Here is a 13,830-nt window from a genome sequence, read left to right as displayed (position 1 = left end):
ACGTGGCTTGTTCGTTGAGTCTTTGTCTTCGTAGTTCTTTTTCATAAGTAAAAATAGTACGGAATCTTCTGAATAAATAAAGTATTAAAACTTTATACCTTCTGGACTTCTGAACGTACTACAAAAGATTATTTGTACACTGAGGCTTGAACATATTAATGAACTTCTACCAGTGGTGTGCAGCAGCATCCTGAAATTCTTCAGACATATAATTTCAATAAATCACTTGACGTTCTTCGTACGGATTCCGTCAACAGTACTTGCTATTTACCTTGCTTTCTTATCAGGGTTGAGTTGGTACCTCTTTAATTACAAATAGGCTAAACATGTGCCTTTCACTATGCTGAAAGAATAGGTTCCAAACGGAAAAGAAATGAATAAAACTGACATTCCAGCAACAACATCCACTTTATCTTTAGGTATAAATTTGGTAATTGGTAGGTGTCTCACTAAAATGTTCTGCAGGTGTATCACTCAACACTCAATTTTCTCTCGGTTTTTGGGTAAGGGTGTCACTCACGAGTTCTGTAAGTGTATCCCTCCACACAAATACTGAGCTTCCAAAATGCTGAGTACCTGAAAGAAAATCACCTTAGACACCCTTAAAGAGGGTCACTGGTGGTGCAATGGGAGTTCGTAATTCCCGGTCCCTACAGACTCATCAAATAAATCCGAATCATGGTCCACAAGTTGCCAACCACAAAGCGGCTTATCCAATTAAGGATCCAGAGTTGTTTGCTCTGGGAGGTTACACAAAGGCTTAATTATGGCAAAGGCCTAAGTCCTCCTCAATGTCTGTGAAGATACTTGATTCAAGAGAATCATCAACCATAAGTTCACACCGTGAAATGGAATGAACCGTAGTTGCTTCCGTCAATTCTTTCAACAACTTGTGAGCTTTCAATACCAATTTATTATTATATGTACCTCACAAGTGTTTCACTCTTCTCAAAATCCTATGTGTTTCCACTCACTCATGCTCACATATTTCTCATTTTGATGTCTCACTGGTTCTTCTCAGAATCTCACCAAGTGTTTAACTCTCACTGGTTCATGCCTCAGTGAAGAATAAAGATTGAATACTTCAATCTTTATTCTTCACTGAGGCATGAACATATTAATGAACTTCTTCCAGTGAACTTATTACTTCAAGACTATAGACCGCTTCTTCAACCTTTGTCTTCGTATCTTCCGATTCCGGTGCAGGCGTAGTGTTATTTACTTGTCATGTTCTATTGTTGAGTTATCACCCTATGTAACAGATAAGGTTGTCTTTACATTTAGACTTACAAATATTTACGATTTTAGTTACATCAAGATCATTCATTTTCTCACACTTTTTATTCTGAAATGTCCCCTAGTTTCTTAAAATTTTCAGAACTTATATATTTTTACTAATACTAACTGGCTTTTAAGTACGAGTGACCTAGAATTATTATTATTTTACGATTTATTTTTTATATTAAATTTTATTTAAAGATATAAATTTATGTTGGAATAATATGGCTTAAGTTATGTGCAGACAATACTTTTTTGGAGTATTGGAGTCCTTAATCCTGACCCTCCATCTTGTTCTAATCCAACGGCTCATATAATTAACCAATCTAATTAGAAAACTACCTCAACAAAATACATTTGTATACATATAGAATATGTATGATTAATAACCTCTTCTATAACAGTTAGTTTTAAACTCCAGCACCAATTTAGGGAGCGGTTTTTCTGTTAAACCCAGGCAAGTTTTATGTTTATCGAACTGGGAGTTCCCTCTGTATGCTACAACTTTGTTTTTTCATACATTCCATATAGGGTATCGGTAATTGACTTACAGACCTTCATTTTCACTTTGACGTTCAAATGGTTGTTCGAGAAAAGTAGTACAAGTACTGCAACATACAAATACAATATATTCTCGCAGGCCTTGGCACATAACTAATACATGAGATGAAAAACCTTATTTCCGGCACATCAATGCTAACTCAATACAGAACTACTAATTACAACACATAAGGGGGAAACCTTGTTCTAAACATAGTGATATGCATAGATCATCATTTGGAGAGCATAAAAATCAGTACGGGAGACATCAGTCACTTACACTCAAGGCAAAATATCCCCGGCATGTTGAACAAGTTTATAAAAAGAAACAACAAAACAAACATGTCGTTCTTCCTCTTAATTCGGAGAACAAAAGAGCAATAAACAAGCTAAAAGGCAACATGCAAGTTGATTACAAATGATGATCTTCAATTAGAAATGAATACAGAACATGGCACTGCAGTGTATAGTTAGATAAGCTAAATTAGTTGCCAGTCCTGTTTGAAGAACCAAACTTGTTGAACTGGAGAACATTATACTGAACATGACTTTAGTTGGTCTTTTTTTTGTCCTATTTCAAAATTAACTATAATAATAAATTATAATAGCTAAACAAATTTGTTAAAAGAATGTTAATTGTTTTTACTAGATTAATCTACTACACCAACCCAAATAGCTAGGTAAGCCTTGAAATGACTACATAAAAAACTGATTCAAATTTCAATTAATTTTATTATAAGTCACCAGAATAAGGCACGCCGTCTATGGTAACCATTCATCTCCAACAAAGAATTTGGATACTGTGAAATTAGCCGCTTCTTTGCCACTTATTTGTGAAAGCCTAGCCATGTAACTAGTCACTAGTATAAGCACTAGTCATTTTTTTGTACCATGGAAGTATAAGCTCATAAGGTAGTATTAGTTCTAGATAAACAATGGATAAGAAAAACTGTTACTTTACATGTAAAAATATTCTATTATTTTAACTTAGCAATACTATTTGTTTTATATTGTGCAATAATGTATCATAATAGTTTTAGTTTGTGGAACACCTGAGTAAGTATAAATTCTGAGATTCTTTGTAATAAAGAAAACGGAAAAACAAAGTATCACTATCACTGTAAACTAACAATGTAGTTGCTAATAAACTCTTCATAACTAATTTTATGTAATGATACACATGCTACATATAATAATCTCTCTCTGAAGAATGAGAACTGAACTGGAAGTCATATGTAATACCCTTGATTTTCAGTAACCTGAAGATGTATAGTAAAAATTCTTTATCAGGACAGATGGTTTAATTGAAACAAATTGTAGACAGAGTGCATCTAATATGACTATAAATATTAGGTTCACGACTATAAATATTTATCGCATAAAATATTAACAAAAGTTCCCCGGCCATATACAACTACTATTAGTAGGATATCTTGATATTGTCAAATTCATTCCTCCAGCTCTAGCAATTTTTTCCTCTTTCTCGATGGTTACTTCGTTTACTAAACACCTTCGAGTAGTATCACCAACTCCCCCAGCAACCTGCCAAATCAAAAATACAGTTTTAGTTTTTTAAACCCTGCATAACATATGCAAGGAACATTGGTACATAGACACTGCAATCTCTTTTACCTTTGTTTCTCAAATCCTTTTTCTGGTTGACTTGTCTCGTTTTTCAACTCCTCTACATGCCATAGACTCGTTACGCCCCTTTTTCACTTGTTTAGTCTTCCCAAAATGCTCAACTGGTGTAACGAAGTCATCATCTTCATCACAAAACTTAGCAGATTGGCTCACTTTGTCCATCCCCCAATCTGATCGCAAATCCAAATGTTCGGGTATTCTATTTTTTGTTACTTACACCTACGGTTCCCCGGGAAGAATCTATGGTGATAACTTTGCCTCGAATTGGGTTGGTCACTGGGTTTTGTTGTACCTCAACGGACTCACCAGCTCTTCGTCTAAATTAACAAAAATCGATGATCTTTTCATCCAATAGTACAACCACGGATTCTAATTAAGTCCAGCACTTCTTCTCCGTGCTACCAAAAAATTTAGATATCTCATTATCTTAACCCAATTACACATAAAAAAATCAAAGAATGTAACAACAATGTTGGTTATTAAGAATTATTAAACGTGCGAATCCAACAAGTGTTTTCACATTTTTCTAGTCACATTTTTCCAGGATTCTAAACGTTCATGCAACTATAACAACAACATCATATGGATTTGAGAAACATTACACAAATACTTTATTTCCAGATATAGAGTTACAGAATTACCTGGACAACTACATCATCTTTTAAATTTTGTGATCTACCGTTTCTCAGTCTCCAATTTTTTTTGTAATAAATACATTTTTGTATTTAAATACTCACATATATGAATAATAATGATTCTAGCTCATTATGGCATTTAGGATCATGTTTTAACCTGCGCTGAAAATAACAAAAATCAATATTTTTGTCGCTTGCTCTCCCAAAAGTAATTGCAAAATGAAACCTCATAATTCCTTAAACGGTAAGAAACTGAACCAACACTCTGCAAAATTAAAATAAATAACTATAAACAAACGATGTAGAATATTGAGTCCTGGTATAATGTTCCTTTTTCACCCGTTTTGTGTGTTTACAATCGATAATTTGTTAATCAGAATAACAATTACCCAGCTTCCCTTAACACGAATTTATGAATAACATCAGCATGAATTTTACGCAATTGACATACAAAAATACAAAACATCTAATGACATCATTTATTCTTAAAAATTAAATCTAAACCGTCCCCAAATTAGTAAGAATCCACAAACGCTACGTAGTATTTTAACAGTTTTCTATAAGACAATATCACAATAACGGCTACAGAACAATATAGACAAATAGAGTTCAAACAAAACATTACAACAGTTATCCACCACTATACCATAGATTGCATTTAGCAACCTATGAAAATAGTTGTTATATTATAAAATATCATTGCAATAGCGTCTATTGCAATGGTTTTCAAAAAATCGACCATTAAGTTTGTCCCCGTTGCCATAAGGCCCTTTTTGCAATGAATTAATACATTTATTGCAACAAGTTCAAATCATTGACAGAGCCACATATTGCAACAACTTTTCCTCTACAACAATGCTATTTAAATCATTGCTGTAGTTTGTTCTTTTATTGCAACAAAATTTGCAACACTTTTTTTTGGGTTTAAACATTGCAATATAGCACATGTGGCAACAAATTTTAGTCCTAATGCATAGCAAAAGCAACCTCTAAGGAAACATTATAATCATATATTGCAACTGTATGAATAAAAAAAATTGGCATGACCATTTCATAAATATATTAATCCACCATTAAGGGTTCATTACAAGAACATCCCCAAAACAAAACTAAGAATTTTACCCACCAAAAATCTAACCATGCCTATACAATCACAACAAAGAGCATTACTATTGTTACTAACATTAGTACAAACAACTCTCAGTCTAGAAATATAAATAAAATATGCTAATGTATTATTACACCAAATTTTTTATCAAAGAAAAATCATTAACAAAAGACTTGTTGAGGCTTCTGTGGAAACCAGCAAAGCACCCAATTTCAAGAGGTACCAGCAATTGTATGTGACTTGAAACACCATCTTCAGAGACACCTGTCCAAGAGTTCGTCTCATGTCAATTCCTTGTGGTTTAAAACAAAATTAGGGATAAATTAAGCGACTGTAAAGTATATATTAATGTGTGCATATTCTATACGATTCTCATAGAAATTATAGAGGATGTTCGCTAATCATTTTTTTTTCCTTTTTTAAAATAAAAACTCATCTGACATCTCCAGAATAAACACAATCCAAGCCATATTTTCTAGCAATTATTGGAAAAAGATACACACACACAAATTATCTCCTGATGAAACAAAATAATATTGTTACATTCAGCATATGTATACATGATTTGGGCAACCAAATTAGATAAATAATACACATGAATTTGAGTAAGCACGCAAAGATAGGCTTACGGGTGTCAGCCTTAAGACACAAGTAGCATGATTTTTTTAGAGTGAAATTCAGGAGGGTGGCCGGAGTTTTTACGTTGTTATAAAAAAGTGGCTGGACTTAAAAAATGACAAATATGTGGCCAGACTTCATCTCCGCCTTTTAAATGGATGGCACCCGTCAAGGGCCGTTAGTGTGGCGCCGTTAACTCAATTAAAATTAAATAAACGGAGGGCATTTCATGCAAATTAACCCAACATACATATCTTCATCAGCTAAACCCACGAAAAGTTTGATTGTTTCTACTGATACGATGAATTTGATTGTTTCTTCTCATTTCGTGATTACATTTACGCAATTATGCCACTAAAATGAAGTAATTAATGGAACCTAATTTGTGTTTAACTGTGTGATTAGGTTAATTGGATTTTGCTGTGGAGCTGAATTCAATTGCTTGTTTCCAGACACAATTTGTGAAAAAGAATACGAGTGCGAGCTCTACCATTGAATGAACTACTGTAATTAGGTTAGATAACACATTATCATTCTGTGGAGTTCGATAGTTTTTGCCTGGCTATTGTATATGCAGACATTTTAAACAAATAACATGAGCTCAGAAGTAAAAGGAACTGCTTTGGCTTTTGCTTGTTTCGGCTTTGCTGTACATATACATATGCGGGCACGCTTGTATGTATATGTTTTACGGTAGACAGTATTCCATGTCTCCGGTTATTCAGATCAGGAAGAAGATATGAAGAGAGAAAGATTTTTCCAGGATTACTGTTGTTTTTTATTTAATCCTAATTTTACCCTAGCTCCGTTACCGCCGTTAGTGACTTTTTGACGGGCTCCACCCTTCTAAAAGACGGAGGTGAAATCCGGCCACATATTTGTAATTTTTGAAGTCCAGCCATTTTTTTGTAACAACTTAAAATCTCCGGCCACCCGTATGAATTTTACTCTATTTTTAAAGTATTTCAAAGGACCTTACATTAATTTTAATAGACTATTATAAGATGTAAAATCAAAAACGATGAAGACCATCTTACTTACTAGACTCCATCCATGTTTGGTTAAGCTCATTGCAAGCCTGTGCTACCAAAAAAAACAAATCAGCTACATTAAAAATGAATATAATAATAAGACATTGACATCCATTCTTTTATTCTCCTCTGTTTCTTTTATGACATTAACTTACTATTTAATAAACAAAGCATTATAAGTGAAATAAGTTCATAAGGACACTGACGGGCAAGCAATAATGCATTCTCACTTGATTTACTACCATCCTTGCTTCGTAATTACTACATTCCTTCCTGTAATCTTTTAATTATGGACTCATGTTTATACTTCAATTGTGAAATTAGTAAACAAGAGAAAGAAAGCTAAAGTGAAAAGTAAAATGTTCCCTTACAGATAAACCAGCTCCTGCATAGATCCAATAGATTCCAGAATCAGACCAGTGAAACCGCAGTCAACCAAAATTCTGTTATAAATTATCAAGCAGTTGAGAAACAAAGAGGATCGTGAGCAAATAAGATTACATGCATGAAATTGAAATTATTGAACTCAGTTAAGCTATCAATGGATAACATCTTAAGCGAGCTCATACAATAACCGACTGAGTCTTGATAGATTCCAGAATAGTGGATGCAATGTAAACAGTATCCTAACATTACCGGTTAGTTCCCAAAAAACAATATCTACCAATTGGTCTAGCATGTCATTTCTAAATTGTTAACACATGTAAACCAAAATTCGAGTTTGAAGTGTTTGAGTATGTCATAAAACATGCCAATTTTATGTTATCATAGGCAATTGTTAAGCAACTCTGGCAATTGTCTTGGGACTAGTGACAACAGTCTTAGTGTCACACTATACCCCTGTTCTGCTGCATATCTAGAACTGTACAGAGTAGAAACCGACAATCGACACTATAAGGTATAATAATGCACCATCTCCCACGTGCATCATAGTCAACCCTTAAGCCAATATTATCATAGAGCCGGGTCTTAATTTTCTTATCAATTGCAGTAGTAACACAAATAGCAAGAAGGTAAAGAACTTGAGGACTTCAATTACCATCTACGCTCAAGTCCCAGTATTTAAAATCTTATTTTTTATATAATACTACTCATGAAAATACATCCATAGAAGTGGGAGAAGATGAAATATCATCAATAATTAATGTTTTATAAACTTCTAAAAACATCATATTTACATATACAAATATAATAACATATAAAGCATAATAACATACAAGCATAATAACAGAGCATAAGATCATGCAAGCATAGGCATATAAAATAGCATTATTATAACATGTAAGCATAGGCATAAGAACCCTTCATTAAAACCCTAAATTAACAAACAAACAAAAGCCCTAAATTATGAACTTTTAATTAAACAAATATAAGACCTAATTCAGAACATGAACCCTTCATCTAACAAACTTAAGACCAAATTAACCAAATATAATCGATTAAACAAATTTACAAATTCAATTAAACTCATGTACAGAGTCAACTAAACACACATCGAAACCATTACATACACCCAGTTATTAGTTAGTAGAGAAAGAAGATTATCCCCGCCGCATCGCTTACTTTTTTTCATTCCATCTGGCCTCTTCTGTCCCATCTTCTTCATCTTTCTCTCTCTCTTAACCTCTCTTTCTCTTTATTTTGGCCCCAAAAATAACAACTATTGCAATGATGTTTAATAACATTGCAATAGACTATTTATTTTATACTAAATCCAAATTTTGTAACGAATATTCAATTCTATCATAACGTTTTTATGGGCGTTGCATTATACTGAATTTATTTTCTCAATTGCAACGTTTTTTTAGAAAAGTTTTATTTGAGTGGTTGCTAAAGCTAATCTATGGTATAGTGAACTAAACAACACCGACAAAATCACATTCACCCACAATGTATTACACATTGTTTTTCTTCTATTTAACTGACATGCAACAAGCATCTAGCCTAGCTTAATCCAATAACAGAACTAAACAATAGAAAGCCAAAAGATTAGTTCTTCAAATATGAATTGGGATGAATCAGACCTGAACTCATATCCAGTAGTGAATTGGGATGAATCAAACCTGAACTCATATCCAGTAGTTTCCGAGTTAGGCGCTTCTTGTAAATGGTTCTTCAATTTATGCAGTATGTTGTTCTGCACTATATCCGTGATGCCGACCTTATACCACAATCTTCTGGATTTAGATTTGGGGAAAGAGTTAAGGAGATCAATCGACCGCTAACGGTCAATTGAAAGTCTTGGATTACTACAGTTTGTACAGATACTTTTATACAGTATGCTATACGGAGGCTATATATAATTATTTAAATTTCAAAGAATTGAAAACTGTCCATTACATCTGCCCTTGATCTTTGTTTTGTTTTAAGGGTGTAAGATGTGGTCTCCAAATACTCCACTATCATAAGACTCTACAGAGCCTAACTCAAGAATAATATGAATTTTTTTATTAATAATAGAGTTTTAAGTAAATAATAAATGTGTTTGGCTTCGTTTATTCTTAGAGTAAATTACAGATTATGTACCCGTACTTTGCGATATCTCCGATATGTGTACCTGTAGTTTTGATTATAGCAAAGTGTGTACACCAAGTTTGAAAAACTTTACATAGTGTGTACAAACGTTAAAATCTTGTTAACGACATTATTTTGTTTTTGAAAAGGTTGGTGACTAAACTGCAGTTTTACTACATAACGGCTACAAAGCACCGATATAAACAAAACCCATGATCACAGTGGGTCATTTCTTCCCCAAGTTGAAAAACCCTACACCTAAAATCATAATATGGATGTTACATGATGAATACTGTCGTTGTCATCAACAAGCCGTGCAACGTACAGCGTGGACTGAATCGAATGCCGGTAGGAGATTTGTTGGTTGTTTTCGAGGGAGGAGTGGCTGCAACTATTTCCGGTGGATCGACGAACCCGTGTGCCTTCGAGGTCGAGTTGTTATTTATGGTTTGCGAGAGATGGTTAGAGCTTTTGAAGAAGAAATGGCTCAAAATGCAAGCTTATGTGAGGAAGCCCTTGAAGCACTGAGGCGGGAGCACTCATATTGGTTTTATGTTTGCGCCATGGTCCTTTTTGTTCTTGTAATTGTGTTGTGTAATAGCAATGATCATGACAACTGAGCTTAATGACAAATGTGAACATGCTTTTGTTGTAATTTTCTTTTGATGACTCTGTTGTAATATAATGTACTAAATCCTTGTGTCAATGAAAGGAGTAATTTGTTAGTATTTGCAGTTGTTGAGTGTTTATTTAGATTTTGTTATCTGGTTCTTTGATGCTTGATTTTCAGATGCTTGGTAAATTAAAAACATGCTAGTTGTAGATAGATAGATGATGTTGCAGATACATACTTAAACATAACCAAACACAATCACAAACACCAACAAAACACAAACATAAACAACAAACTTAAACAACAAACTACTAAAACCACAACCCCCTTCCCAATCAGGCCATCTTGTCTGCATGCAAGAGCCTACGAACATAGCTTGGTGGCTCCAAGAGATCCTCAAGGCCACTAGAACCCTGGATTGCACGGCTTGCTAGAGCAGCAGCTGGCAAGTTTGCAGAGTCAGGGATGTGAACAATGTCACACAGGTCCCAAGCTTCAGCCATGATCTGCCTGATGAGAACAATCAGATCAAACATTTCATTGTTCTCATCAGGATGGAGCACCTGATCCACAGCCTCTGCACACTCACATTCAAGATTCATAGACTCTTCACCCTTTTCCCAAGCCAACCTCAAGCCATACCAGATCGACCACAACTCAGCAGTGGTTGGCACTGCCAATCCAATCATGCTTTGGCAGCCCTTGATCCAGTTTCCTTTATCATCTTCTATGATACAAGCAATTGCAGACCTCATTTCAGACCTAACAAACAGACCCTTCACATTGATCTTCACAGAACCACTTTGTGGCTTGCTCCATGTAGACATGGTAATTGCAAAAGCTAGTAAAACAAAGACCTAAAAACTGTGAATATTAGTGTTGTATGCAAGAACAACAAAGACTACACCTCAATTTATAGCCAGAGAAAACAAAAGAAGGTGTAAATGAAAGCTTTCCCAAGGTTTGAACAGCCAATCACATCAACAACTACCTCCATTAAAACTTCATTACAGTCAAAAGAGTTTTACAATAAATGTCATTTCCCATGACAGTGGACTAAACCTCTACTGGTTAATATAGCAGCCTGTCAGGTTATTAGTTAATATTAGCAATGTATGTTACAGAAATAACAATTTTTCACAAATGTTACACATGTAACATAATTCTCATTCATTTAGTGGATGCAAAAAAATAGATAGGCTCAAAAAATTAGTGTTCCAAAATACATTAAAGATTCCATTCAGGCCGCTTTCCTAAATTCTTTTTCCTTGCCTCAGCTGCTGCTTCCAAATTCTTCAAATTTGTGTTGTGATTTTCTTTTGTACTAAATCTGGTAGGTTGCACCCCTAGAGGTGTGTGCGACATTAGAACTGGCTGAGAGTAAGATGTGAAAATACCACCCTGAGTCTCAGCTTCTTCAATGACTCCCACCATACTTTTGTTTTTAGTGTTGGCCTTCTGTGTTGACTTGTAGCATCTGTCCCCTGATCCTAATCATTTGTGCCTTTTGAGGCAGCATTACTCTTCTTGGATGGTCTCTTAGATGCACCACCACCTACTTCAGTCCTTTCTTTATCCTTCTCCAATTTCTAAATAACAAATTTCAAATTAAATAAGTATAGATCATAAAAACCAAAAGCATCTCAATAAAAAAATGCAATTGAATTAATTAAATTACCCTAGCTTTACAACTCCTAGCATTGTGTTTTTCTTCTCCAGAGTTGGTGCATTTCAACGTAGTCTTCCTCCTAACCAGCTTTGTTGCATTGGGATTATCTGCTTTAACATCATTTCTGCAGTCCCTTTTTTTCTTTGGTCTGCCTGGAGCTATCTTAACTATCGGAGGTAAAATTGGAGCTGCACCAGTTTCTTCCCAAAACTGCTCACTGTTGATTGGTTCAATTGTGTGAGAATAGCATGACAGGAACATGGCTATAGTATATTTCTTATGGATATGGTCAGACAAATTCAAGTTCCTCCACTTAATACATGCACATGCATGGTAGCAAGGTAGTCCAGTGAGTTGGTATTTTCTGGAGGCACAAGTATGTTTATCCAGGTCCACAACCATCTCATGTCCACCATCAGTCATAGTAACTAGATAGGTTGACTTCACTGACCATTGTACCATGCAGCCTCCAATGTAGGACATTGCTCTTGCAGAGATTAATAATTGGGTTGTGGGAGTAAGATTTTAGCATTTTATCCCTCCTTGTTTGAATTCTTACAATTGCACTTTTATGTAGTCCCTAAATTGTCCAATACTATTATTGAATACCTCACAGGTGGTTATTAACAAACATATCAGATAATGAAAAGATCCTAAAAGCACTCCTAGTCCATTGTGATTTGGGCTTTTCCATCAACCAGTTGTAACACTTCTTTGACAGTTGAATGTAGGACATAAATATTACAAATATATGCGTAAATATTACAAATAAATGCATAAATATTACAAATTTATGCATAAAATTAAGTTTAAAAATACCTTCTTCAACTCATCATATACTTTGTAGTAGCCCTTGCAGCAAGCCATAAAAGTTTTTTTAGAATTATGCCTTTGTGCTCTTTGACAATGTTTCTTTAAAGGTGCATAACAGAAAATCTGTATTCAGAGTTAGGCACCACAGCATTTAATGCATTGATCAAACCCTGCATGGATCACAGATACACATAGTTATGGCATGTAAGATAGGCATGTATAGTTATAAAAGGTGGTGTCATGCAATATACCTTTTTCCTATCAGAAATGAAAGTCCAGTTAGCTGAATTAACAATGCCAACATCTACAGATAATAGATTTAAGAAACAGTTCCAACTGTCTGTGTTTTCAGCCTCCACAATTGCCCAACTTATAGGGTACATTCCATCATTAGAATCACAACCAACAGCTGTCAAAAGTTGTCCTCCATAAGGTCTTTTTAGATGACATCCATCAAGGCCAATGATTGGCCTGCATCCTATTTTTAAACCCTTTCTAATTGGCCCTAAACATACATAAATTCTCTTGAACCTAGGACCATCCAAACCAATTTCCCGAGCTTCTACAACAACATCAATAGTAGAATCAGGCATTGCTTTCTAAACTCATTAACATAATTCCACAACTTAGCATATTGTTGAACATGATCCCCTCTAATATTCTTCAGTGCTAGCCTCTTAGCCCTTCCTAACATGGACAGTCCAACATTACAATACCAATCATTGATTATCTTCTTCTGGAAAGATGCTAATGGCCAGGTAGGATTCATCCTGATTTCACTCTCATAATTTTTTGCTAACCAGGTACTGCTCATTTGCTTTTGTCCAAATGTAGGTCCACAACAGTGAGTAGCAGCATGACTTAATCTGGTATGTGGAACTGTTTTGCATTTTAGAGGCATATATTTTCCAGCCACATCCCTTACCTTCACAGACAAACTTAACTCTTAACCCATAGTTTCTCACATGTCTCAATGCCTTTCTTTGCACAATAGTTTGCTTTCTCACAGCATCCCTAAATGCATTAGCACTACTAAACAACATCCCTATCTCAAACTTTTGATCTCCCATATCTGTTTCTTCATTAAAAATAGGTTGACTCTCCTCTTCTTCATCTGTGGTGTTAGCAGCCATCCTCTCTTCTTCACTTCCACAGTAATCACTAAAATCCGACCCTTCCTTTCCTACTTTCCCTACTTCTTCGCTCACTATACCAGTTAGATCAGATATATCAAACTCAAACTCACCATAGTTGTCAAACTTGGTGGCCTCACTCTTCTTCTTCTTCTTACTCAAAGCAGCAACACCATCATCTGTTGAGTCCATATTTGAGTTATCACCATGAAAACTGAGGACATCATTGTCATC

The 13,830-nt window shown here is 34.8% G+C and overlaps 1 protein-coding gene across 1 annotated transcript; it reads right to left on the bottom strand.

Annotated features, from left to right (window-relative positions):
- Positions 1–11,471: 11,471 nt before the first annotated feature.
- On the bottom strand, positions 11,472–12,073 carry LOC108203407 (uncharacterized). Its single transcript, XM_017372323.2, has 2 exons — positions 11,660–12,073; positions 11,472–11,570 (listed from the first exon to the last, which is right to left on the bottom strand). The coding sequence occupies exons 1-2, from the start codon at positions 12,071–12,073 to the stop codon at positions 11,472–11,474; spliced, it is 513 nt and encodes a 170-aa protein (XP_017227812.1).
- Positions 12,074–13,830: the final 1,757 nt, after the last annotated feature.

This window comes from Daucus carota, chromosome 4, assembly GCF_001625215.2.
Source record: "Daucus carota subsp. sativus chromosome 4, DH1 v3.0, whole genome shotgun sequence".
NCBI lineage: Eukaryota > Viridiplantae > Streptophyta > Magnoliopsida > Apiales > Apiaceae > Daucus > Daucus carota.
Note: the sequence above shows the minus strand (reverse complement) of the source record. Positions and strands in the feature narration are given on the sequence as shown.

Bases quoted from the DNA above. Each gene is read 5' to 3' on its own strand.
- LOC108203407 (XM_017372323.2), bottom strand. From the start codon at position 12,073: ATGACTGATGGTGGACATGAGATGGTTGTGGACCTGGATAAACATACT. The intron at 11,571-11,659 runs GTAATTTAATTA...TTTGTTATTTAG, and splicing joins CTAGGAGTTGTAAAGCTAGG to AAATTGGAGAAGGATAAAGA.